The sequence below is a fragment of the Haliotis rufescens genome, unplaced genomic scaffold, assembly GCF_023055435.1.
Source record: "Haliotis rufescens isolate VD_foot unplaced genomic scaffold, xgHalRufe1.0.p SCAF_17, whole genome shotgun sequence".
Lineage (NCBI taxonomy): Eukaryota > Metazoa > Mollusca > Gastropoda > Lepetellida > Haliotidae > Haliotis > Haliotis rufescens.
The window spans coordinates 31,811,829-31,839,268 of NW_025963857.1; the positions used below are offsets into that span (position 1 = coordinate 31,811,829).

General features: G+C 41.8%; 1 protein-coding gene across 2 annotated transcripts; it reads left to right on the top strand.

The window, feature by feature from the left end:
- Positions 1-910: 910 nt before the first annotated feature.
- On the top strand, positions 911-27,118 carry LOC124142538 (inter-alpha-trypsin inhibitor heavy chain H3-like). 2 transcript variants are annotated; one of them, XM_046511079.2, is made up of 15 exons: positions 911-1,104; positions 3,837-3,994; positions 4,875-4,985; positions 5,966-6,204; positions 8,394-8,554; positions 10,293-10,590; positions 14,025-14,731; positions 16,436-16,553; positions 16,889-16,966; positions 19,542-19,574; positions 19,783-19,821; positions 22,301-22,411; positions 23,839-23,961; positions 24,974-25,237; positions 25,458-27,118. In XM_046511079.2, the coding sequence occupies exons 1-15, from the start codon at positions 1,027-1,029 to the stop codon at positions 25,625-25,627; spliced, it is 2,688 nt and encodes an 895-aa protein (XP_046367035.2). In that variant the 5' UTR covers positions 911-1,026; the 3' UTR covers positions 25,628-27,118. The 2 variants fall into 2 exon arrangements, with proteins under 2 accessions (XP_046367035.2, XP_048253842.1); XM_048397885.1 differs by having other exon boundaries at positions 24,974-25,231.
- Positions 27,119-27,440: the final 322 nt, after the last annotated feature.

The following is a 27,440-nucleotide window of genomic DNA, read 5'->3' on the forward strand; positions in this document are numbered from 1 at the left end:
CTTCAAGAGAGAGAGAGAGAGAGAGGGAGAGAGAGAGAGAGGGAGAGAGAGAGAGCACACCAAGTTACACCACAAGACTTCAAGAGAGAGAGAGAGAGAGCACACACCAAGTTCTACCCGATACACGATATAGGTGGTTCGATCCCTGACTGCGTTACACCAAAAGACTTCAAGAGAGAGAGAGAGAGAGAGAGAGAGAGAGAGAGAGAGAGAGCACACCAAGTTACACCAAAAGACTTCAAGAGAGAGAGAGAGAGAGAGAGAGAGAGAGAGAGCACCAAGTTCTACCCGATACACAATATAGGTGGTTCTATCCCTGACTGCGTTACACCAAAAGACTTCAAGAGAGAGAGAGAGAGAGAGAGAGAGAGAGAGAGAGAGAGAGAGAGAGAGAGAGAGAGAGTGAGAGAGAGAGAGTTTGCACACACCAATTTCTCCCCGATACACGATTTAGAAAAAAGAAAAAAGAGGAGTTATATTGAACACAGTTATATTTCGCTAGCGCCATCAACTCGCGTCTCATCAGGCCATAACTGATTGTTGTTGTTTCTCTCTCTCTCTCTCTCTCTCTCTCTCTCTCTCTCTCTCTCTCTCTCTCTCTCTCTCTCTCACACACACACACACACACACACACACACACACACACACATATAAAGATAGGTTATTAAATAGTCTGTCCCAAACCAATTGATAACTACATAGACTGTTGATGTTCGGAGACGATAAAGGCAACGAAACTAGGTCATGGCATGCTGTTCAGATCTCATTACTGAGTTCTTTGTTTATTTCATTAGCCTCTAAACTGACGCCACACCAGAGTAGTTGCTCCACGTGACCGCTGACCTCCACGTGATCAGTCTCCCATTGGACAATTTAACCCATTCCCACCGAATGTTGTTCATTGTTTAAATCATATCCTGAAATTCAAGTCGTCGGCCTTGAGGATTCCCGGCTATAAATGTTGATGTAGTGAGGGCTGGGAATCAGTTTGACACAGTCAGCCACTGGAGCTTGGTTCAGACTAAGATGCTGCAGGCGTTGGGTCACGTGACCCTTGCATTGCTGGCAACGGTGGTTTATATTGGACCAGTGTTCGCAAATCAGGTAATGCTCTATTTCTTTTATTTGACTTGTTGTGTTTAATACTTATATAATGTAAGACACACGGTTGGGTGATGGAATTGGTTTAAACCACTTTGAACAGTATTTCAACTATATAACAGCTTGCGAGCTCATGTGGGAGGAAAACCCGAAGTGATGCAGTTTTTAGACGTGTAACTCTTTGGTGAAACCACGGACCTATATAACCATATATAACCGTTATACAAGTCCGTGGTGAAACGCGTATGCACTGCAGAGTTATGTTTCTGACAAATCGAAACAAAAGATGAATGGCCGTTACACGTCGCAATAATATAGATTGAGATGGGAAAATGTAGTTGGTGTACGTTGTGTAAGTGCAACCCAAGACATTCTTTAATAATTTGATAATGTTGCGCCGATGGTGTCTGGGCCCCGTTTTCCCAAATGTATGTATGTATGTATGTATGTGTGTGGTGTGTGGTGTGTGTGGTGTGTGTGGTGTGTGAGTGAGTGTGTGTGTGTGAGTGTGTGTGTGTTAGTGTGTGTGTGTTAGTGTGTGTGTGTGAGAGTGTGTGTGTGTGTGTTAGTGTTAGTGTGTGTGTGTGTGTGTGTGTGTGTGTGTGTGTGTGTGTGTGCAAAACACATCACCGTGTCTGTTTCACCGTCAATGTATCCAGATAGTACTTAGTAGATGTTGTTTAGAGCACCCTTAATCTATCCTTTCAAATCAGTGGTTGATATGATGAGCACCGTTCAACGCTGTCGGGGTAGGATGACATGCAATCAATCAAGTCACAGAGTCTGGCCACCTGATCCATTTAGTTGCCCCTGACGACAAGCATACATAGGTCACAAAGGAACTATTCTAACCCGGAATCCCAGAATAAGTCTCCCGTGTAGATGCGCGTTAAATAGGTTTCATCAACCCATGCTTGTCGTAAGAGGCGGCGATACTTGTCGTAAGAGGCCACAAGCAACAAATAAACAAACAAACAAACGTAAGTCACACCCATTTATCAATGTCAATGTGTACACGGCTCTAGTATAGCATTGTTTATTGGGTCGTCGCTGTGTGCGCTGAACAATACTTCGCTGTTACACACAATGAGGGAAACACTCTCTTGAGAGACAACTTGAAGTCCTTGCTGTTATCGTATGTATTTCCTGGCAGCACTCGTGTATTTCAACGTGATTAATGTCATCAAATCGCCTGTACATTGCCATACCCGTGCTGTGGGTTACACCAACAGGGATCAGATCTATAACATGCGTCAGTTTCCTAGCTCCTACTTTAAACCAACACGCTGAATACAAATAATTTGTAAAGCAAACTGTGTTTGGTCGTCGTGTTGCTTGTTTTAACTGAAATGAAAAAAACTTTATTTCACGCGGGTCGCTGGCAGCGACATCAGAGGTACAATTCAAGTACTGTTTATACAGAATGAGTGTACACACCTTATTTATTCTCAATGTTCCTGAGCCATTAAAAAAGTAAATTAATTATGTTAATTTATACAATTTCAAAGAGAGCGTGACCAAGTATAATAATTGCGGAGAATCTGGGATATATATATATATTATTCTCTTAAAAAAATGTGAGCCCACCCCAACCACTGCTCACACACAACAGGCAGGCAGGCAGGCACGCACGCACGCACGCACGCACGCACATACGTCCACACTCTTTAAATTAATTACTTTATATAATGACCTTATACAGATACATATATTGAACAATTAATAAAGACCAATTTATTATTTATTTTTATGGACCAGTATATCCCAGCTATTGCCAAAGTACAATAAACACAATGGATCTAACTTCAACTAAAATGAGTATTTTATACTGGAATACAATGGACTTCGATAAGTGTTTCATACCAGATATGCGTTTGGTGTTCAATTGTTTAGCAAACGTAAAATAAATTTGGCCAGTCGTAATAATTTTATCAATCAAAATGGCTCGGGTTTTTTTTGGATAGTGATTTACAGCAGAACAGATAATGGAATTCGTCACCAAGTGCATTTGTATCATATAGTGTGCATAAGCTGTCTTCACGAGGTATACCATCTTCCCAAGGCAAGAGAGTTAACTGACTATAAAAGTCCAGTTTCCACCCTTGCCGAACTTGGCTGGAATTACTGGGCTCGATCGTAGCGCCACCAGTGACTATTACCAGTTATGTCCCTTCTAAGCCTCTCCTATGGACCAATCAGATTCCACCTCTCGTATCACTTGCGTTTGCTTCACACAAAATGGTGGCGCCCAGTCAAAACGATCTGATCGATAATCAAGATCTATATTGTGACAAAACGGGTCTTACAAAAGATTTAGAAAACGAGTTGGCGGTGCACATGCTTTGCAAATCCTGCAATCGACCGAAATCTGCAGGACAGTTTCCGAACCGGATTTCGATTTCGGTGCGCGAATTTGATTGGACTATGCACAGACTCGTTTGTCCGGCCAAAATGTAACTCCATAACACCAGCCTAGTTCGGCAAGGGTGGAAACTGGTAGTTAACTCTCTTGCCTCGGGAAGATGGAGGTATACGTGCCCATCTACCAGGCAATATATGGTTACATGTACGGAAGAAAAGTAAAGGTTTAGAGATAATGCTTCACTACCTGTACACACGTGCCATTTCACGATCACTCTCTCTCTGAGTTTCAGCTGGCCGTGGAATCCGTCTTGATAATTTGTCATTATACATTATAATAACCGTGTTTCACGACCATTCTCTTCGTGTTTCAGCTGACCGTGAAATCCTTCCTGGTTCGCTCTCACATCCGTTACCGGTTTGCCTCCACCGTAGTCGCAAGCACCGTCATCAACGACGATGGAACACAGAGCCGCGAGGCAGTGTTTGAAGTTATGTTGCCTGAGGAAGCCTTTATCTCCAACTTCTCCATGTAAGTCCGACACATGGTGCTCATATACACTCCGGTTTTACTTAACCATGATCACTTCGTTATACTCATACGACCCCAACTTCCATGTATATTTTGGAAACATCTACGCAAAGACTAAGATTTCGAGTGTATTAAGAAGCTTCTCCACTTTTGATAGTTATATGTGTTATATCTCCATTATACACAAAACTGGTTCTCATAATATATCATGTGTATATTTAAAGAAATGACCCTAATTGTCCCTATCAAAAGCTGAGTAGTATTGTGTGGCATGCTGTTTTAGGCGTGAGTGAGTTGGGTTTAACGTTTGACAGCTTCTCCCTGTGGTGAAGGAAAACCCAAAGAAAGTATGACAAAGTATTATAATTGTGGAGAATCTGGGATTCAAACCAACGGACCCGGCTGACGGAAGAAACTTGAGTGCCAATAAGCAACAGTGCCCTTCGATATAGCGAAAACGCTGAAACGGACGCAACACAATGGTACCAATTGAATTGATTCTGCTGTGACTGGCGAAGACCGGAAATCCATCCAGCATTAAATCAGGGTGCATGTGTTACCAAATTGAACAATACTGGCGGAAAACATCATTCTAGACTTAAATATGCGTAACGGTATGCAAATATAAACATAGATTTACGCAAATGTATGTAAACATACACTTACATTTACGTAAATTTTCGTTAGGGGGACCTTAATCTACGTAAATTTAGTATAAAATTGAGATTTAAATGTTCAGAAATATTTCATTTGTGTCTTATTTGTCTAAGGTGCCGCAGGTCACTGTGTAGTCCCCCATAGACTGATGGAGGGACGTGCTGTATACAATCCCTTTAACTACTGACGATGTATTATCACGTGGTGAACATATTCCTTGTAGGACTGTGGATGGAGAGGTGTACGTCGGTCGCGTGGAGGAGAAACAAAAGGCCTTGACATCCTATCAACAGGCCAAGGACCGCGGGGAGAGTGCTGGCTACATCAAATCAACGTCAGTGTAACCGCCCTATGTTAATTCATTCATACCGTGCTTGTTTGTTGTTTGACGCCACCGTCAGCACATCCCCGACTATTCTACTATCCTATTTTGTTTGAGATATTATCTTTCAGCGTTTTAAGCCTTGAAGTGACAAACCAATTTCCATGAGATCCAGCGTGTTTTCTTTGTGTAAAACCTTAGAACAATCTTTTTTAACCGGGATAAGAGATATCTTATTTTACAAAATAACACACACACACAAAACGAAAATCAAATGCCAATAAAGCTTATTATTCCTATTAATTGAAGGTGTGTTTAGTGCCGCTTTGAACAGAATAACAATATTAATAATCGAAATCTGCTTTCGTCCAGAACATGTGTACCGCAAACATTTCCATCACGTAATGTTTCATTCATTAGCTGCAGACCATTATCCCATAGGACAAACTCATGCAATATCTTGTACCAAGTTGTATATATGTATGTATAGTATCATAACAAATAGATCTCACCAATGAGTGATTTAACAAATCGCAATGGTTGGCATCACACACTGTTCGGTGTTTTGCAGTTAAGTAATCAGTGCAGAGACAATGGCGTTTTTAACCAAATATACAATTGACAACAATGCTGTTTCAGTAGTTTTGTATGTTGATGACAATAATTTAATAACTCTGTCATGTGTAGAGTCAACACAGTATCGATCTTGCAGACATTTTCCTGGGCTAATAATAGGCATTATATCCAGTGGAAATTGAACTCATTTTTGGTATTACAATTTGTCCAACACGTAGACGGTGAACACAAAGTGATAATATTTCGATTCGACCAACCACAAGACAATGGCAGGAGTACCTGAACATAGAGAGCACTTGTCTGTAGATAGATTTGTCGATTTGGGTTAGGTTAGATTCCAAGTTGAGAGCTTGAATGCCACGTGATCTGTGGGGTTGTACACTGTGCTAATGGAACTGAATATTGTTTTGTTATAGTGCGAGACATTCAAACAAGTTTGACGTGTCGGTGAACTTGAAGCCTGGAAGTAGTGTGACCTTCAATCTGACCTATCAGCAGCTGTTGCCACGTTGCAAGGGCATGTATGAACAGAGAATTCACGTGAACCCGGGTCAACTGGTGCGTGAGGTGAAGGTTGAGGTCTTCATCGAGGACAGCCGGGTCATCACGGCAGCGACAGCCGAGTTTCCAAGTGAGGAAAACAGCAATGTGTTGGGTACGTCATGCAGGTTTTTGAAATGTCATGACGCGTTGAGTTCACAATTAAGATATTGTTACATCGTCGAGTACACCTTGTAAGTTCTTGGCACGTTATGCAGGTGTCGAGTACACCTTGTAAGTTCTTGGCACGTTATGCAGGTGTCGAGTACATCTTGTAAGTTCTTGGCACGTTATTCAGGAGTCGTGTACACCTGAAAGTTCTTTGTACGTCATACACGTGTCGAGTACACCTTGTAAGTTCCTGGTTCGTCATACACGTGTCGAGTACACCTTGTAAGTTCTTGATACCCGATGCATTTGTTGAGTACACCATGTAATTTCATGGTACGTTGCATTTGTTGGATACATCATGTAAGGGATTGGTACGTCATGCAGGTAATGAGTACACCATGTAATTTTCTTGGTGCGCCATGCATTTGTTGAGTACACAATGTAAAAGATTGGTACGTCATGCAGGTGTTGAGTAGATCATGTAAGATCTCGGTACGTCATGCAGGTGTTGAGTGGATCATGTAAGATCTTGGTACGTCATGCAGGTGTTGAGTACATCATGTAAGATCTTGGTACGTCATGCAGGTGTTGAGTGGATCATGTAAGATCTTGGTACGTCATGCAGGTGTTGAGTGGATCATGTAAGATCTTGGTACATCATGCAGTTGTTGAGTAGATCATGTAAGATCTTGGTACGTCATGCAGTTGTTATGTAGATGATGTAAGAACTTCTTCGCTCACGTACTACCTTCGTCTTCTGGGAGTAGGGAATGTCATTTATTGTTGGATATGTCATGAAGGTGTTCGTTGGGATGGTCCATACAGTACATTAGTTGTTAAAACGTGGGAGAAAAACACCAAAGTGACATAGGTCCTTACTCTTGTTTTTGTGATGTTTAATCGAATAATACGATTACCTTTGACATCAACATAAATACTAACAAAAATGGTACTAATCAAGCATCAGTTAATGTTTACATTATTACCTCCTGATAGAGAAATACAATTCATGAGTTGCAAGAAAGGCATCTTTACAAGGCAAGGGAGTTAACTGACTAAAAAAGTCCAGTTTCCACCCTTGCCGAACTAGGCTGGTATTATGGAGTTACATTTTGGCTGGACTAACGAGTCTATTCATAGTCCAATCAAAATCGTGCATCGAAATCGAAATCAGGTTCGGAACCTGTCCTGCAGATTTCGGTCGATTGCAGGATTTGCAAAGCATGTGCACCGCCAACTCGTTGTCAACAGATATTTTCCAAATCTTTTCATGATTTAAATCAAGGTGCTCACGCATTGCGCGATGTGAGACCCGTTTTGTCACAATATAGACCTTGATTATCGATCAGATCGTCTTGACTGGGCGCCACTGTTTTGTTTCAAGCAAATGCAAGTGATACGAGAGGTGGAATCTGATCGGTCTAAAGGAGAGGCTCAGAAGGGACATAACTCGTAATAGCCACTGGTGGCGCTACGATAGAGCACAGGAATTCCAGCCAAGTTCGTCAAGGGTGGAAACTGGACTTTTATAGTCAGTAAACTCCCTTGCCTTGGGAAGATGCCTTTCTTGCAACTCATGAATTGTATTTCTCTATCAGGAGGTAGTAATGTAAACATTAACTGATGCTTGATTAGTACCATTTTTGTTAGTATTTGTGTTGATGTAAAAGGTAATCGTATTATTCGATTAAGCATCACAAAAACAAGAGTAAGGACCTATGTCACTTTGGTGTTTTTCTCCCACGTTTTAACAACTAATGTACTGTATGGACCATCCCAACGAACTCTCTTGCCTCGGGAAGATGCAAGAATGGCCGAAATAAATTTTTGTCTTTGATAAAATACCCTTGACCACCCGTAGCTGATACATCTGAGCATTAAGTGAGTGAGTGAGTGAGTGAGTGAGTGAGTGAGTTACTCAGTTAGTTTAGTTTAACATCACTTTGAGCGGTATTGCAGTTATATGACGGCGGAGGAAAGCCCGAAGTGATGCGGGTCCTGTACCACCTTGGTGAAACCCACGAATATAGTACTGAGAAACAGCTAAACGTAATTTTGACGAATCTGGGACGAACTGATCACGGCATCGCTAATAAACGGGGCAAACTTCAACGTTCTAAATCTTGGATGTCCTCATTGTCATGTCATCTCCCACTCATTCCCATGTCATATCTCAATTATTGTTTTCTCCAGTGGAGATGCCAGTGTCCGTATCATCACCAAGTCCTAACAGCCGATACATCGTATACAACCCGTCACGTGACCAACAGAAACGACTTGGCCAGAACGGGGTCAACAAGGAAATGCTTATCAAGTATGACGTGGAGAGAGATCAGAATGGAGGGGAGGTTTTGGTGAGTGGGTGTTTCATGCCTTTTTTCATCCTTAGAATTAAAACACAAAATAGTGTTTTGAACATATGAATATAAATGTGTTATCACACTGATTAAAAATTGGCTTTACAGAACTTAATTAAAAGAACGTTGATCCGACGTTCCTACATCTTCCCGAAGCAAGAGAGTTAACTGACTATAAAAGTCCAGTTTCCACCCTTGCCGAACTAGGCTGGTATTATGGAGTTACATTTTGGCTGGACTACCGAGTCTGTGCATATTACAATGAAATTCACGCACCGAAATCGAAATCCGGTTCGGAAACTGTCCTGGAGATTTCGGTCGATTGCAGGATTTGCAAAGAATGTGCACCGCCAACTCGTTTTCTAAATCTTTTGTAAGACCCGTTTTGTCACAATATAGATCTTGATTATCGATCAGATCGTTTTGACTGGGCGCCACCATTTTGTGTGAAGCAAACGCAAGTGATACGAGAGGTGGAATCTGATTGGTCCATAGGAGAGGCTTAGAAGGGACATAACTGGTAATAGTCACTGGTGGCGCTACGATCGAGCCCAGTAATTCCAGCCAAGTTCGGCAAGGGTGGAAACTGGACTTTTATAGTCAGTTAACTCTCTTGCCTTGGGAAGATGGTATACCTCGTGAAGACAGCTTATGCACACTATATGATACAAATGCACTTGGTGACGAATTCCATTATCTGTTCTGCTGTAAATCACTATCCGAAAAAAACCCGAGCCATTTTGATTGATAAAATTATTACGACTGGCCAAATTTATTTTACGTTTGCTAAACAATTGAACACCAAACGCATATCTGGTATGAAACACTTATCGAAGTCCATTGTATTCCAGTATAAAATACTCATTTTAGTTGAAGTTAGATCCATTGTGTTTATTGTACTTTGGCAATAGCTGGGATATACTGGTCCATAAAAATAAATAATAAATTGGTCTTTATTAATTGTTCAATATATGTATCTGTATAAGGTCATTATATAAAGTAATTAATTTAAAGAGTGTGGACGTGTGTGCGTGCGTGCGTGCGTGCGTGCGTGCGTGCGTGCGTGCCTGCCTGCCTGTTGTGTGTGAGCAGTGGTTGGGGTGGGCTCACATTTTGTGTGAAGCAAACGCAAGTGGTACGGGAGATGGAATCTGATTGGTCCATAGGAGAGGCTTAGAAGGGACATAACTGGTAATAGTCATTGGTGGCGCTACGATCGAGCCCAGTAATTCCAGCCAAGTTCGGCAAGGGTGGAAACTGGACTTTTACAGTCAGTTAACTCTCTTGCCTCGGGAAGATGACGGGGTCCGGACTACAGATGTTTTACTGTAGGTACTAGAGAACACGTCTGAGATTTACCCGCTAGATTGTATACTGTAACTAACATTGAACAAGGCTTAGATTTACCCATAGATTGTTCACAGTAATTAACATAGCACATGTCTTAGATTTACCCGCTAGGTTGTCCACACTTAGTGATATAGAAAAATACCTCAGATTTACCCGCTAGATTCCTAACTGTAACTAACGTAGAATGTGTCTTTGATTTACTTGCTAGATTGTTTACGCAAATTGTGTATATGTCTGCCCCGGAGTAAGAGGCAATCAGGGTTTCTTCTTTTAAAACAAGGAGCTTAGAGCTAACCCTGGCGAAACTCCCATTCTTGAAAATGGACGTAACGCTAAGGTCGTTTTGTGGAACGAGACTCCAATTTCACACTCCAATACATTGCAGGTAGTTGACGGGTACTTCGTTCACTTCTTTGCCCCCGAGAACGCTGGTGAAGACATCCTCCCGGTCCCCAAGGACATACTGTTTGTCCTTGACATCAGCGGTTCAATGTCAGGAACCAAGATAGCGCAACTGAAGGCAGCCATGACGGTTATTCTTAAAGAGCTGAGCAAAACCGACAGGTTCAACATTTTCCTCTTTGATGACAGACTTAAGAAATGGAAGACGGCGCTTGTCCCTGTTGAGTCGAGTACCATCGATGAAGCACTCGACTATGTTAGTCGACTGGAAGCGGAGGACTGTAAGTGAGACATACTATTCATGTGGGGTTGTATCAGAGACATGTGGCACACGTGGGGTTGTAACAGAGACACACGATGCTCAGCGAGATTGATAGAATCGGTTGCTCTAGAGGGTTGTACAAGAGACACGTGGTGCATGTGGGATTGTAATAGCTGGAATTGTTAGTGGTCTGGAAGCGAAGGACTGACTATGAGTGAGATATATTATGCATGTGGGATTGTAAGTGAGACACGTGGTGCCTTCGGGTATTGTAAGTGAGACATGTGGTGCCCTTGGGGATTGTAAGCCAAACACGTGGTGCCTTGGGGGATTGTAAGTGAGACACGTGGTGCCCTGGGGGATTGTAAGTTAGACACGTGGTGCCCTGGTGGATTGTAAGTGAGACACGTGGTGCCCTGGTGGATTGTAATTGAGACACGTGGAGCCCTTGGGGATTGAAAGTGAGACACATGGTGCCCTGGGGGATTGTAAATGAGACACGTGGTGCCCTGGGAAATTGTAAGTGAGACACGTGGTGCCCTAGGGGATTGTAAGTGAGACACGTGGTGCCCTCGGGGATTGTAAGTGGGACACTCGGTACCCTGGGGGATTGTAAGTGAAACACTTGGTGCCCTGGGGGATTGTAAGTGAGACACGTGGTGCCCTCTGGGATTGTAAGTGAGACACGCGGTGCCCTGGGGGATTGTAAGTGAGACATCACGTGGTGCCCTTGGGGATTGTAAGTGAGACACATGGTGGACTCGGGGATTGTAAGTTAGACACGTGGTGCCCTGGGGGATTGTAAGTTAGACAGATGGCGGACTCGGGGATTGTTAGTTAGACACGTGGTGCCCTCAGGGATTGTAAGTTAGACACGTGGTACCCTCGGGAATTAAAAGTGAGACACGTGGTGCCCTCTGGGATTGTAAGTGAATCACGTGGTGCCCTGGGGGATTGTAAGTGAGACACCACAGGGTGCCCTTGGGGATTGTAAGTTAGACACATGGTGGACTCGGGGATTGAAAGTGAGACACATGGTGTCCTCGGGGATTGTAAGTTAGACACATGGTGCCCTCAGGGATTGTAAGTTAGACACGTGGTACCCTCGGGAATTGTAAGTGAGACACGTGGTGCCCTCTGGGATTGTAAGTGAATCACGTGGTGCCCTTGGGGATTGTAAGTGAGACACCACGTGGTGCCCTGGGGTATTGTAAGTTAGACACATGGTGGACTCGGGGATTGTAAGTGAGACACGTGGTGCCCTCGGGGATTGTAAGTTAGACACATGGTGGACTCGGGGATTGTAAGTTAGACACATGGTGGACTCGGGGATTGTAAGTTAGACACGTGGTGCCCTGGGGAATTGTAAGTGAGACACGTGGTGCCCTCGGGAATTGTAAGTGAAACACGTGGTGCCCTGGGGGATTGTAAGTGAGACACCACGTGGTGCCCTTGGGGATTGTAAGTTAGACACATGGTGGACTCTGGGATTGTAAGTGAAACACGTGGTGCCCTGGGGGATTGTAAGTGAGACACCACGTGGTGCCCTTGGGGATTGTAGGTTAGACACGTGGTGCCCTCTGGGATTGTAAGTTAGACACATGGTGGACTCGGGGATTGTTAGTTAGACACGTGGTGCTCTCGGGGATTGTAAGTTAGACACGTGGTGCCCTCGGGAATTGTAAGTTAGACACGTGGTGCCCTCGGGGATTGTAAGTGAGACACGCGGTGCCCTGGGGAATAGAAATAGAGGCAGGTGGTGTCATAGAAACACGTGGCACCCTAGGAGACTGTAAGAGAGATGCGTGTACCACGGGGGACTGTAAATGAGTCACGTGATGCCTTTGCGGACTAAGAAAGACACGTGGTACCCTGGGGAATTGTAAGTGAGAAAGATGGTGCCCTGGGGGTCTATATGTGAGACACGTGGTGCTTTGAGGGTTTGTAAGGGAGACCGATGGTGCCCCCGAGTGGACTGTAAGAGAAACACATGGCCTCCTAGGGCACAGTAAGTGAGACACATGAGTATGTGAGATACGTGGAGCACTGAGGACTGTTAGTGAGGCGGATGGTGCAATGGTTGATTGTACTGTATTAGGGACAGTAAGAAACACTTGGTACCCTGGGTGACTGTTAGAGAGATGTGGGATGCCCTGGAGGATTGCATATGAGATACAGTGCTCTGGGACCCACGTGCCATTCATGGGAATTGTGACAGAGACACGTAGTATCCTGGGGGCATTGTAAGAGAAAATCGTGGACCATGTAAGAGATGGTACATGGCACCCTGGCGACAGGTGGCGCCCTTGGAGGTTGTAAGTGAGACGCGTGGTACGCAAGGAAAATGTAACACACGTGGTGCATGGGATATTTTATGAGAGACGCCTGGTGGATTGCAAGGGAGAAAATCACCCCAAACACTGATAGAAATAGTTCGTGAAGTTGACTTACTTAGTTAGCGAATTTCACTGTCCACTCATACACTAATATGTTAGTAAACTTTACTGATCAGTTAGTATTTTTTTTATCGTCATTAACAGGTTAAGTAGTAACCAGATATACTATCCTTGTCGGCTTCCTGTATGAGAGAAATACTATGAGACATACAGTAACAACACATTGCTGAACACAAATGATTTTAATTTCGGTGGGATTCGAACCTGCAACCTCGTGATTACAAGTCCGTCACGACCCGTGATGATCCGGGGTAGAATAGGTCTTCAGCAACCCATACTTGCCGTAAAAGGCGACTATGCTCGTCGTAAAAGGATCGTCTGGTCCAGACTCGATTGTTTTCAGACCGCGGTCATATAGCTGGAATATTGCTGAGTGCGGCGTAAAACAACAAACCAACCAACCAATCAAGTCCGTCACGCTACCACCTGTGAAACCGAGACTGTTGTCGTCACAAGTGTCATTTTTCCTAGTCACCATTACCTTGATTTATTTGTACATTTGTTATGTTAATATTGTACCAAGTACTTTGGAAGACCTGGTAGTATTTTGTGTTATGCATATCTAATTTCAATATCCATTACACATCTCATTCCCATCCACATTTGACTTATAGCCTGATTGTATGCACTTAAACATGTTTGGATTATGGTAATGTTGTGTTAAGTTGGTGTTTAGGCTATGACGCGATAGATAGAACACACGAAATGTGCATACCGTTTAGGGTTGAAACAGATTCCTAAACATGTCTTGTATGTGTCTATAGTCTTAACACATTTTTTACAGTGCGGTGTAAGTAGTGAATATTATGCTAATTTAATAAGTTATATTTACTAACCTTCAGCATCTTTGTGCAATCTGCAGGATAGTAAATTCGCTGTTTACTAAGCTTCTGGCTGCCGCTAATTAAGCTAACAGAATTCACTGTGTTTTTTCGCAGTGTATGCCGATTTGATATATATACCAGCGAAACTACAGCTGCACTGTCTTGACTTTCAGCAACTAACCTGAACATGGCCTTGACCGACGGCATTTCCTTCATGCTGGAAGAAAGGTACAAGGAGCACACGCCTGTGATGTTCTTCCTCACAGACGGTCAGCCCACGGTTGGCATCAAGGACCCCGGCTCCATTGCTAAGAATGTCGAACGCCTCAATGAGGATGTTGTGTCTCTGTTCGGACTGGCGTTTGGTAATGGAGCTGATTATGACCTGTTGAAGGTGGTCTCCGCCCAGAACAGCGGTTTTGCTAGGAGAATATACGAAGCTGCCGATGCAGCTGATCAGGTAGAGGGATTCTATGATGACATTTCCACCACTGTGCTACGGAACTTGAACATCAAATATCTCAACGGCACAGTCGATCCCGACACCCTGACGACGACGGTCTTCAGGAACGTTTTCAGGGGCAATGACGTGGTCGTAGCCGGTCGTATGAGTGACTTCATCAATACCTTGATTGGTGCTTCACTGACTGCAGACATCGGCACAGGAAAATTGAATGTGGTTCTGGATAACCACAGCACACAACCCATTGAGCCATCGACAAACAACCCCTATTTTACTATTCCAATGGACTTCGCGTCTGTTATTGAAAGGAGCTGGGCATACCTGAGGATCAAGGATCTGCTACTGCAGAAGAGGAAGGACGAGTATAAGAACGAGAAGTCCGATGTTGACCGGAAGATTACGGAGTTAGCCCTCAAAGTACGTACACGTTTAGCATCCATCTATATGACGGCGACCTGTATTTAATCTAGTCTGGGCCAGATAAACGAGTGTTTGGATTGTTATAAAGCAACGTCCCATGCCATCGGGGTAAGATGACATGCCATCAACAAAGTTACTCGAACCATAAAGTCACCTCGTACCACACGCGTAAGGCCTGGTCAGACACGACAACCCAGTAATTGATGATTCAGGTACCTTTACATGCAATCAAACGAGTCAACGAGTTTGTTTGAGTCAATGTGTTGTGTGAATCCGTATGGGGGTGAATGGACTTTGAGACCAGAGTTGCCTCAGTATATGTGATGAATATCAGGTTTGTGTGTATGCTTGTTGTGTTGTATGAACGTGGAGACAAGAGTTGCGTGAGTATATGTGATGTATATCAGGGTTGTGTGTATGCATATGATGGTGAATGGACTTTGAGACCAGAGTTGCATGAGTATATGTGATGTATATCAGGGTTGTGTGTATGCATATGGTGATGAATGGACTTTGAGACCAGAGTTGCATGAGTATATGTGATGTATATCAGGGTTGTATGTATGCATATGGTGGTGAATTAACGTGGAGACCAGAGTTGCATGAATGCATACGGTGTTGTATTAACGTGGAGATAAGAGTTGCTTGAATGCATATGGTGTTGTATTAACGTTGAGACCAGAGTTGCATGTATGCATATGGTGTTGTATTAACGTGGAGACGAGAGTTGCATGAATGCATATGATGTTGTATTAACGTGGAGACCAGAGTTGCATGAATGCATATGGTGTTGTATTAACGTGGAGACCAGAGTTGCATGAATGCATATGGTGTTGTATTAACGTGGAGACCAGAGTTGCATGAATGCATATGATGTTGTATTAACGTGGAGACCAGAGTTGCATGAATGCATATGGTGTTGTATTAACGTGGAGACCAGAGTTGCATGTATGCATATGGTGTTGTATTAACGTGGAGACCAGAGTTGCATGAATGCATATGATGTTGTATTAACGTGGAGACCAGAGTTGCATGAATGCATATGGTGTTGTATTAACGTGGAGACCAGTGTTGCATGAATGGATATGGTGTTGTATGGAACTGGAGACCAGCATTTAATCAATGTATATGCATGGACTGACTGACTGACTGACTAGTATGAATGCAGTCCCAGTGCTGTCATATGAAACACAATGCTTTTAACCTTAAAAAAGTTGGCCATCTATGCATATGACAAAGCTGAATTTGGAATCTGGGCGGTATGTAGCTATGGTAAAAACTTTTGCTCCATTTTGTTCGGATTTTATCTCTTTGTAAAGTGAACATGACCTCCAGTCATACCTCAACTGTCTGCGGCTATTCAGCGGAACTCTCTAACGAAGATAACTAATTTTCCTTCGGAATCCATAACACAATTTCATTTAAATCGTTTTTGAGAGCTGACATTTGAATGACTCAAGAACCCAGGCACACGCCATTTAGATTTGGCTCTCAATGCTCTCTCAAGCTTCAGCTGACGTGACCTCTCATCACGTAGAGTATCTTCAAGTAGAGAGATCTGAATAAATGAGATTGAATCCAAACGATACTTTGAGATAATCGGATTGTTTCAATAAGATCCATGTTTGTTTTTAAGAGAGTAATTTGTTTTAAGATATTTCCAACTGTTTTGTCAAAGACTGAAATTTATATGTGTTTCAGTATAATTTTGTCACTCCTCTGACGTCAATGGTGGCAACGAAGCCAGAGCAACAGGCAACAAAGACGAACATACGCGGCGACGATTACAAGAAGGAGAGGCCCGTTCATCGGTCACATCGTAGGCTTAAGCTTTGACATTACTTCAACTTAGAGGCTGTTTATGTATCAATAACGTTATAACCAGGATTACGAGCAATTTTCCTATTTTCTCTTCTTTGTCAAGTCTAACGTGCTGGCCACTGTGTGCCTAGAGACAAACAGACAGAACGTTATCTTATTTACAAGGGAGACAACTCTAGAAACTCAACACTTGCCCCTCATTCTTCTCCACACTTATATTAATTTTTCACGTGTTTTCACGACCTCTTCGACGCCGAGTGGATTACATATATGTATGTTATGAACACAGGGAATTACGAAATGCAATTTTGTCAACATATTCTGGTCCTACAGAAAAGGCGTATGACCCACAAGCAAGTGTACCTCGCTTTAACTCCATGCTGAGTCGCAAGATCGACAACCCTGCTGTAGGTGAGTTTTAACAAGTTTATAGAAATCGTCATCACGGATATATAAACACCACGTTCCCCCATCACCCTTGAATACACACAACTTCTTTGCGTGTTGTGACGTGTACGTCTGTTTTAGTCAAATGAAACGAGGTCGTCTGTAACAACCGGAGGGTCAAATGAGACCTCCATGCACGAACTGTGTGCGAACCCCACCGCTGCCTGACATTGACGCAATGTGTGGAGTAGAAGAAACCAGGCTATGACACGTGTTGCTCGAGAAACATTGACGATGTAAGCTGGACGCTCATTGGTCCGAGCTGTCATCACTTTTGCTGAAACCAGGTTTTTGCTTTGACGGCGACGGCTCTGCATAATGATCGTATTTATTCACGGGGAGTGGAGGAACATGGTGTATACAAGCCAATGAAGTATTGACGGTGGTGGAAAATACGGGTCAAAGAGTAGTGTGGATATATTCTGACCATTCTACTGAACCAGGCCTCCCGTTTGCCCCCTTTAATGTATAAAGATAAATCTTGAGATTCAGTGCTGGTGATCTATCCTCCAATTATAAAACGAGTACTATGAATTTATACGATAACGAAGTTCAGGCTTATTTGTACCAAACATTACTTAAGTTATTCAAGGTAAATAAACAATGCCCCCAAGCAAACAGGACAGATCGCTGTTTATCGATAATGTTGATGACACTCTTTCAGACTGGGCACAATTGCGTAAGCCCGGGTCACGTGTTTTATTCAGAGGTTGTAAAGAGACTTTTTTCAACACTGCATATACAGTCATTCTGCTAATTCTCCCTCGTTTATTGTATCCTTAGTCTGCAGTCTTCTTGTTGTGGCCTACTTGTAAGTTTTGTCGATTTATGAGGTAATGTTTCAAAGGGCAATGCTTTGGCGCTTTAATTTAATGACACATTTTTTTGGGAAGGCTCGACACTCGTATAATTTACCATCCCCTTCGAAAGGGATGTGCTGTGATAAAAAATAAAAGTGTTTAACATATCCTTCCAGAGAAAAGTATTGTGTGTTTTGAGGCAGGGTCGAAACAAAATTCCCCTTCCCTAACCCATATTCCCGGGCCCCATAGTATTAAATAGTCGGTCCTGAGATTTTGTTTGAATTTGACCGCCGCCGCCGGTGATTTATATAATGCCACGACAAAAATATTATTGACATTATATGTCATCCTTCTACATAACCATGGCGATTTCATTTGGCACAATACTAAGGTCAAGATAAATTAAATGTCAATGTCACATTCCTGTAAGAGGTGGCTATATCGTTGTCTGGTTCTGAGGTAATGGTACGTCAACGGCATGGAACTATATATTAACATCCTTATATTTGCATTAATGTCAAAGATCAATGTCAATTTGGAGCAAAGTTTGAAATGTAGTTGTATCATCTTTTCTCTTGAATACGGCGAAAGACTTGGCATTAGAGGATATATTACAATAAACGTTTATGCCACATGGACCTTGAGAATTCTTTTGGCACATGCTGACATGTTAAAATGGGTCACGAGGTAGAACAATCTCAATGTTGTTACACTTTCTAAATAAGAATTAATGCATTTGTCATTAAACTTGGCATATATTGAGATTTAGAAGGTTTTGATCAAAATAGGTCAAAGGTCGAAGTCGGCGTACATGTTTCCGTAAAACATGGTTATATGATTAATATGAAACTATACTGAACCGCAAAAGAAAAGTAACATTGCATTAAAAGTTGTCATTTAAATATCTGGGTCATTTTTGTCAAAGTTTGTAAAATTAACATTACCTTGTACGGTAAACTGAAATTTGATGATAAAAAAACACAAAGCAGTATATACAATAAAACCGATCGCCCAAACACATCACAGCAACGGGGCGGTCGTGTAGCCCAGTGGTTAAAACGTTAGCTCGTCACGCCGAAGACCCGGGTTCGATTCCGACATGGGTACAATGTGTAATGCCCATGTCTGGTGTCCCCCATCGTGATATTGCTGCGCCGCCGTGGGGAACGTTATTCGGATGCTTGTGTTGTTGAGAGAGACTCGTGGGGTGGTCCGAGGATCATCATGTGGGGTGGAATATGTCTTGCACAGAGGGTCGGCCCTGTGGTCTTCCAGACTATCGGTAATGTTAGAAGCGGCGTTAAACCCAACTCATATATATATACTGAACCGCAAAAGAAACGTCACCATGGATAGATATATGAGTGAGTGAGTTGGGTTAAACGCCGCTTTTAACATTATTCCAGTTATATCACTGCGTGTCAGCTTAATGTGGGAGGAAAGCCCGAAGTGATGAAGGTCTAAGACGTTTACCACTTCGGTGCATGCATCTTTCCAAATACCGAGTTAAAACACGTCCCAGCAACATATGCTGGTCGTAAGAGGCGTGGATAATTGCTGGATCGTAAACAGTTGTGTTGATCAAGGCCAAGGTCTGGTCGTAATGTTTTCGGACTGTAATTACGTGGTGTGTTACGATGTGAGGAGCTTTGAGGAAATGACAGAGCATGGGCTGCTTCTATATTTCGAAAACGACTCCCCAAAATCTCTTCAGTGAATAATCTAATTTGTTTCAGCTTCCGGAATACCATTTGGAACACAATCTTTCCGTGAGTATATGTATATATAGGAAATACCCCTTCATGGTAAATCAGCTGCTTCTATACTGGCAAACAACTACAGTTTGGTAACGCATCAGTGTAATGTTTTGCAATATCGAAGTCATTTCGTGAAATGTACATATATATAATAACTGTTGGAGTTGGAAAGAAAAACGACTCCTAAACTCTCTTCAGTGAATAATCTGATTTGTTTCAGCTTCTGGAATACCATCTGGACCACAATACAACGGTTTGGGTAAGTCGAGTATTATTATCTAAACATTACCTTGAAGAAATAGCTCGCTTGGAATCAAATCTATTCATTATGGTCTGCATATTGTTTCAAAGATTAGGCACAACAGAAAAAGATGGGATTATGAGTTTTATTCCAATTCTATTACTATTATTATACTTCTTTCATTTCATGTGTCAACTATACTGGGTGTAATATGTAATAAACAATTATAGCAGAACTCCAGATAATACATAACTGAGCGTAATAATTATTACCCAATGAATCATATTCAGCTTGCGTATCTGTATTGCTTTACTATCGTAATATACTGCAGGGGTCACATATACATGAAATCGACAGTAGTGGGTAATGAATACTTCTCGCTTCGGGTAACTTAGACGTGTATATCGCTGTGGTGAGCTTATGTTTGTGACACACATGGGGCAAAAACATGAACAGATGCAAATTAAAAGTCACCTGAACATTATTTGGAGTGGAATGTTAATATATAAAGGTCTACCCATTAGTTAAAAATACCCAATAGACCGGACCGAATGGAATAAAATAAGTTTAATACCTGAGTGAGTGAGTGAGTGAGCTTTTAACACTATTCCAGTTATATCACAGCTTAATGTGGGAGGAAAGCCCGAATTGATGCAGGTCTCAGAATTTAACCACTTAGATGAAACCCACAAGCACGGGTATGGTGCTGACAAACCTAGAAACATAATCGGGGCGAACCGGGATTCGAACCCACAATGATAGGTTTCTGGCCTAATACCTATTAGAAAACTATCAACACCCCATGTAAACGGTAAGTAAATTTAATTTCAATATGGGTATTTGACAATTAAAATGAAGGATGAATATAAATTGTGTCAGGTGTTTTTTTATATTATAAAACGATGTTGAATGAGACAGAAGATCGTTTGAATAAACGGCATTCCTATATGGTTAGTGTCTATACACTGCAAAGTCCATATTCTCTGGGCACTTCATAAACTGCGAAAAATGTGTTTTAAATCCTGAACACGTTTCTTGTTTAATAGTTTAAACACGTTTGGAAATCTACATATGTTTATATCCTTAACATTGTTGGTCAAGATTACAGGAAATGGTCTTGTTTCTGCGTGTGATGTATTATTTCTGGTATTTTGTGGTGTTCCAAATAATTGAAAGTCCTGACAACCAAGCAATTAAACGCAACTTTCCATTATCTTATGACAGTGTGTCCTATCTACAGTAGTGTAACCGACACCTGACGGGTGGGGGAGGGTGTCCCGTTCAGTGATGAGTCACATCTGCTCTGAAGGGTAACCACGTCTACAGTAGTGTAACCGACACCGTGTCGGGTGGGGGAGGAGTGTCCCGTTCAGTGATGAGTCACATCTGTTCTGAAGGGTAACCACGTCTACAGTAGTGTAACCGACACCTGACGGGTGGGGGAGGGTGTCCCGTTCAGTGATGAGTCACATCTGTTCTGAAGGGTAACCACGTCTACAGTAGTGTAACCGACACCTGACGGGTGGGGGAGGGTGTCCCGTTCAGTGATGAGTCACATCTGTTCTGAAGGGTAACCACGTCTACAGTAGTGTAACCGACACCGTGTCGGGTGGGGGAGGGTGTCCCGTTCAGTGATGAGTCACATCTGTTCTGAAGGGTAACCACGTCTACAGTAGTGTAACCGACACCGTGTCGGGTGGGGGAGGAGTGTCCCGTTCAGTGATGAGTCACATCTGTTCTGAAGGGCATATGGTATATCAGGGATGTGGACGACATAACCAGTTCCCGCCTGCCGTCAGTCATCTGTGTCGGCATCAGTTCACGTCTTATGCAAAGACGTACATCTATATACGTCTTAGGCTTATGCGATCTGTTGTTGAGGAGACAGAATAACTATCTTAAGTTTCTGTGAAAGAAGTTTCGACGATTAGTATCATGCGTTTTAGAATTTTAGAATCGTTATATTTCAAAAGTCTTCTCTAATGATCTTGACTAATATCGTACACCGAAAGCTTGGGTCTTTGTTCATGCTATCAGTCACTAGTTTGGCTGTCGATTATTTTCCGCAATATAACTCGTGATATAGTGAGAATATATGTGACCGCAGAGTAGCAAAACGACATAATCCAGCATTATCGCAGCGGGACACCCAAATGAACTGCACACTTTATACCTATATGGAAAATAGAAGCCGGGCCTTCGGCGAGACGAGGGAACCCTTTCACCACAGGTTTTCCTATTGCCTGTCACTTTACATTAAAACCATTGGTCATTGGCAGGATAAATAATGTATTATATAGGATGTCCATTTGCGTGTGACTACTACCATGGGATTCATGAATGACTATGTGTCAGCTCCTACAATCGTGTTTCCTCGTTCATAATAGCTGTTGACCAAGTTGAAGAAAGGTTGAAAATTAATATCAAATGATCATGTCCTGCTGAATCACAATAATTATTAGTATTATCATCATTACCGATCTTGGCCATTTTTCAGGGGGCAATGGAGGAATCCGACTCTACCAAAGAACTAGTCGCCGGAGGTCAAAGGGCAAACGAAAGAAATCAAGAGGAAAATCACGGAAGAGAAATATGAGATGCAAAATTGGTATTTTCGATATGAGCATATGTCTCACTGGTCATCTCCTGTTTAACACATATATCTCAGTACTCATCTCCTGTTTAACATACATTTCTCACTGCTTCTCTCCTGATTAAGACATATATCTCACGGCTTCTCTCCTGATTAAGGTATATGTCTCACAGCTTCTCTCCTGATTAAGACATATATCTCACTGCATCTCTCCTGATTAAGGTATATGTCTCACTGCTTCTCTCCTGATTAAGACATATATCTCACTGCTTCTCTCCTGATTAAGGTATATGTCTCACAGCTTCTCTCCTGATTAAGACATATATCTCACTGCATCTCTCCTCCTTATGGTATATGTCTCACTGGTTATGTCCTAATCAAGGTATATGTCTCACTGATTATATCCTGATCAAGGTATATGTCTCGCTGATTATATCCTGATTAAGGTATATGTCTCACTTCTTCTTTCCTGATCAAGGTATATGTCTCACTGCTTCTCTCCTGCTCAGGGTATAGATCTCACTGGTCATCACCTGTTTAACGAATATATCTCACTGGTCATCTCCTGTTTAACAAATATATCTCACTGGTCATCTCCTGTTTAACAAATATCTCACTGGTCATCACTTGTTTAACACATGTATATCACACCTGTTTAATACATATGTCTCACTGCGTCACTCCTGATTAAGGTATATGTCTCACTGCTTCTCTCCTTATTGAGGTATATGTCTCACTGCTTCTCTCCTGCTCAGGACATATGTCTCACTGCTTATGTCCTGATCAAGGTGTGTGTCTCACTGATTATCTGCTCAATATGTTTGTCCCACCGCCTTTTACCTGCTCACTGAATACATTTGTGATATTACACTGGACCAGTTATGTTTAATTATGTCCACTAAAGCACACCCAAAGAACGAGAAATGAACTTGATTTCACTTTGAGCTACATTATTCAGACTACCAGCAGATGAGTGTCAGAACGTTACTATTTATTTATATGTACAGGTCACAACAGATGCTCTATTTGTTTAGACGGCAGGCTATTTAGTAGACTTTGAATACTACTATATGTCTATATATACATATATAGAAAGATGCGCTTCAGCGGGATTGAAAAAGTGACCACCGTATAGTCTTATGTTATTACACATTCGCGCGACAAGAATTAAAATGCCAGGGAATAACATCACACGATTTTATGTGTTTTGCTCTGACTGAAGATTGCGAGATTACAAAATTTATTAATTTCAGTTCATCGTGTTATCGTCTTCAGGAAAAAGGATTTAATGAACTATAAAGTCAGAGGCTGAGGTGTTGCATTTCCGCATCTTAATCTAAGACATGTTGCAAAGGTCGAGAACGAGGAGATTGGCATGCCTGTTACAGAAGTGCTTGTATTAAAGCTTAACGAGTGAAGATATGTTTATTTTCGGTTTTCAGTTAAAATGTTTTTGGACGGTTTTGGGACGACAACAGACAAACAGATGTGTTCAAGAACACACAGAGCTCAACCAGGAACATTCCAGATCTACCCAGCACCATCCACAATACCGACTGAATCTAGTAGGTGGAGTACATATACAAAATAGAATTACGAACAATAACCTGGTCGCAGATTTGCACCGAAGACATACACATGGTTTACGACTGAGCTCAAGATGAGCTGCGTATTTGCGTAAAATACACAATGTAAATCACTTTTTCCGATTTAACTTTTACGTTGCATGCGTACAAATAAGCATGGAAATTCAAAATTCAATATCGCAATAGTGTAGAAATAGTGTGCGTAGCCATTTCAGCCTGCCTACCTGTATATAATTACTGTTGCAATGTAGGTATCATATTTACACGAACTCTACTGCTAATACACAAAACAGTTACGTCTTGAGACATTCATCGCTGTTGTGGCCTTATGCCACATACATACACCAGGAACAGAACATAAAAAGTCACCTGAAACAGCATTAAAAATCTGCCCGTTGGTTTGGTATTGATAGTACTTGGACGAATAGATAGTTCGTGGACGAGTATAGATAATGTTGTGATATCTGGAGATAATACATGGATTAGTATTGATAGTACATGGACGAGTATGCACAGTACTTGGATGAGTATAGATAGTACTGTGATGTCTAGAGATAAAACATGGCTGAGTAATGATAGTACTTGGACGAGTATGCACAGTACTTGGATGAGTATAGATAGTACTGTGATGTCTAGAGATAAAACTGGCTGAGTACTGATAGTACTTGGACGAGTATGCACAGTACTTAGACGAGTATGCATAGTATTGTGATGTCTAGAGATAAAACATGGACGAGTATTGATAGGACTTGAACGAGTATGCACAGTATTGGTATGATGGTGAGCTACTTACGTAAAGCTAATACGTCAATAAGCATAGATCCGGGTGAGTATAAATAGTACTTGGACGAACACAGACAGTGTTTTGAAGAGTATAGATATTACTTTGTAGAGTAAAGATACTACCTTTATTAGAAAATATAATACTCATTTTAAGATATTTTATTAGTACATATTGGTGTAAAATCCCCCCCTGGTGTAACGCTTTCAGACATATACGTGCAAGCGACTCTTAAGCGAGTATCCTCAAGGGTGTTGCTACAAGAGATCAACATCCTCCTGAAAGATGCCAACATGACCTACAAAGTCGTGATGAACACGTCCGACGTCAACTCCAGGGTATGGCGGACGCCGGACACGCCCACAGGCCATGTGACAATCCACAAGCAGGCGAAGTGCAGGCGAACAGTGGGTGTTGCAAGATACTTCATCATGGTGCATCTGACACAACCCGCGGGGGCGGGGTCAGGGTCAGGTAGGGATTTGAAAATATAATGCTTCATTGGACATGTCTTTTTGTTGTTTAAAAGGGTTCATTACTATTCATTGACCTGTTACTTCAGGCATTAATTAACATACTCATGCCTTGTCTTGCGTTATGAAGGGCACCAGCTTTGAACAGAGGGTGTCAAGTCAAATTACACAACCACTTCATACTTGCATATTCAAGTCGGCTTCAATTGGTTTGTTTGCAGCCAGAAGAAATAAGAGGGACATCAAAGGAAAGATAAGGAGAAAACTTAGGAGAAATCTTACAGCACAGGTGTGCGGAGCTTCCTCCAGGGTGGAAAAACTCAACTCCAAGAGTAAGAGACTGAAGGGGACCGGGTACCTGTTCCAGTCTGCCCTTGTCGTCAACTTGTAAATGGGGAGGACCACGTACTGCTGGCATCTTTTCACATAAATAAATACTTGAAGGACTTTTGTGAGGTCTAGGTGAAGGAAGCACCCATGAAGTGTTTGGAAGTAGACTTCTGTGTCTTCTGATACCTCTCTGCGTTGAAATCGCAGAACGCAGAACCCCTCCATAAGAAGTGGGGTCAGGTGAACTATCTAATCAGACAATAAGCATCGAGGCATTTTATTCAAGATGCGGTGAGCGAAGCATTCAGACCAGATTATCCTATGTATGTCGACCAGTTCGAAATGTAAATAATAAAGGCCACGTCATTATATTGTTGTGAATTTTTTATACACAATATCGTTTCTGGGCGCAATGGTATCTCGCACAAAAGGGAGTACTCTCGAAGGAATATTTATATTCTGTGTGGTTTTCTTTTGATAAGTTCAAAATTAAAGACATGAAGCCGCATTGTTTTAGAAAGCTAACATCTGATTGGCTCATCAATCTGATAGGCAGTTAAAGTTTGCTTAGGGTTCGCCTGAACCCACCTACTGCGGATGGGTTGAAAAATCTACACATAGGGAGGTATTGTATCGGAGTAAAAGGACTTTTAATATGATAGGTATTCCTTGAAAGGAAGATTAGAATACGGATTATAGAACTAATGTTTGCAAATTGAAAAATGATGAGACAGTAATAGCTGATGAAAACATTACGAGGTCAGATTGAAAGAATTGTTTTTGTGTGTACCTGTCGGAGGGACATATTTAGAAGTTCATTTCTTTAGGACATAGTCGGAATCGTACAATAGTCTTTGACTTTAGCACCGTCAATCATTATAGGAATGGTTTTGTCGCTTTTGTCAGAAAATTTAGCAAAGTGAATTTTCCATCATGCTAACGCCCAGGAATAATGGAAATGTTTTTTGCAGTCGTTGGGGAATTTAATTTCTTCGGAATCATCAGCAAAAAGATTGCTCCCAAACGGCCTTTGAAGAAATGGCACCTTATCATTTGTATGTTAACTAGCCTCCACAACATTATATTGACTTGATATTCTTGCCTTTATAATGCTACTCATATTTATGCTTATTCAACCTCTCGGATGTTACACGGTATTGTTATTACTTTGGCATCTCCGATGTACTGTTTAGACCTCCATATCTTTTGTTTACTGTGGCAGTTTTGTACACACGCCAACACAATATACCTGAAGAGTCAGCGCGTACAGCATGTCACTTCACAGTGTGACAACGTATGAAGAAAGACAAACTATTAATAGGCTCAGATACAAATAAAAAATCATAGTATCAGTATTAATAAAATGCAAGTGATACAATGTCGGTTGACCATAAAAGATCATAATAAAAAAATATGGCCACGCCGACAATTACTGTTTCGGCATTAGCGGATTTTAGACTGGGCGGTGTTTATTTAATGGTTATCGATGTAATTGATTTCTTATCGTTGTCTACTGTTTTTTATTTTAATGATTAAAAAAGTATTCTGTGAAGTTATTATTGTTGACTTATTTATTTATTTTATAAGAATCGCCTTCAATATTACGTTGCGTTTATGGAAGTATAAACGTAAAAACCAATGTGCTCACTTTGTATAAATCCACTAGACGTATTTACACATTCTGTATAAATCCACTAGACGTATTTACACATTTTGCATATATCCACTAGACGTATTTACACATTTTGCATAAATCCACCAGACGTATTTACACATTTTGCATAAATACACTAGACGTATTTACACATTTTGCATAAATCCACTAGACGTATTTACACATTTGGCATAAATCCTCTAGACGTATTTACACATTT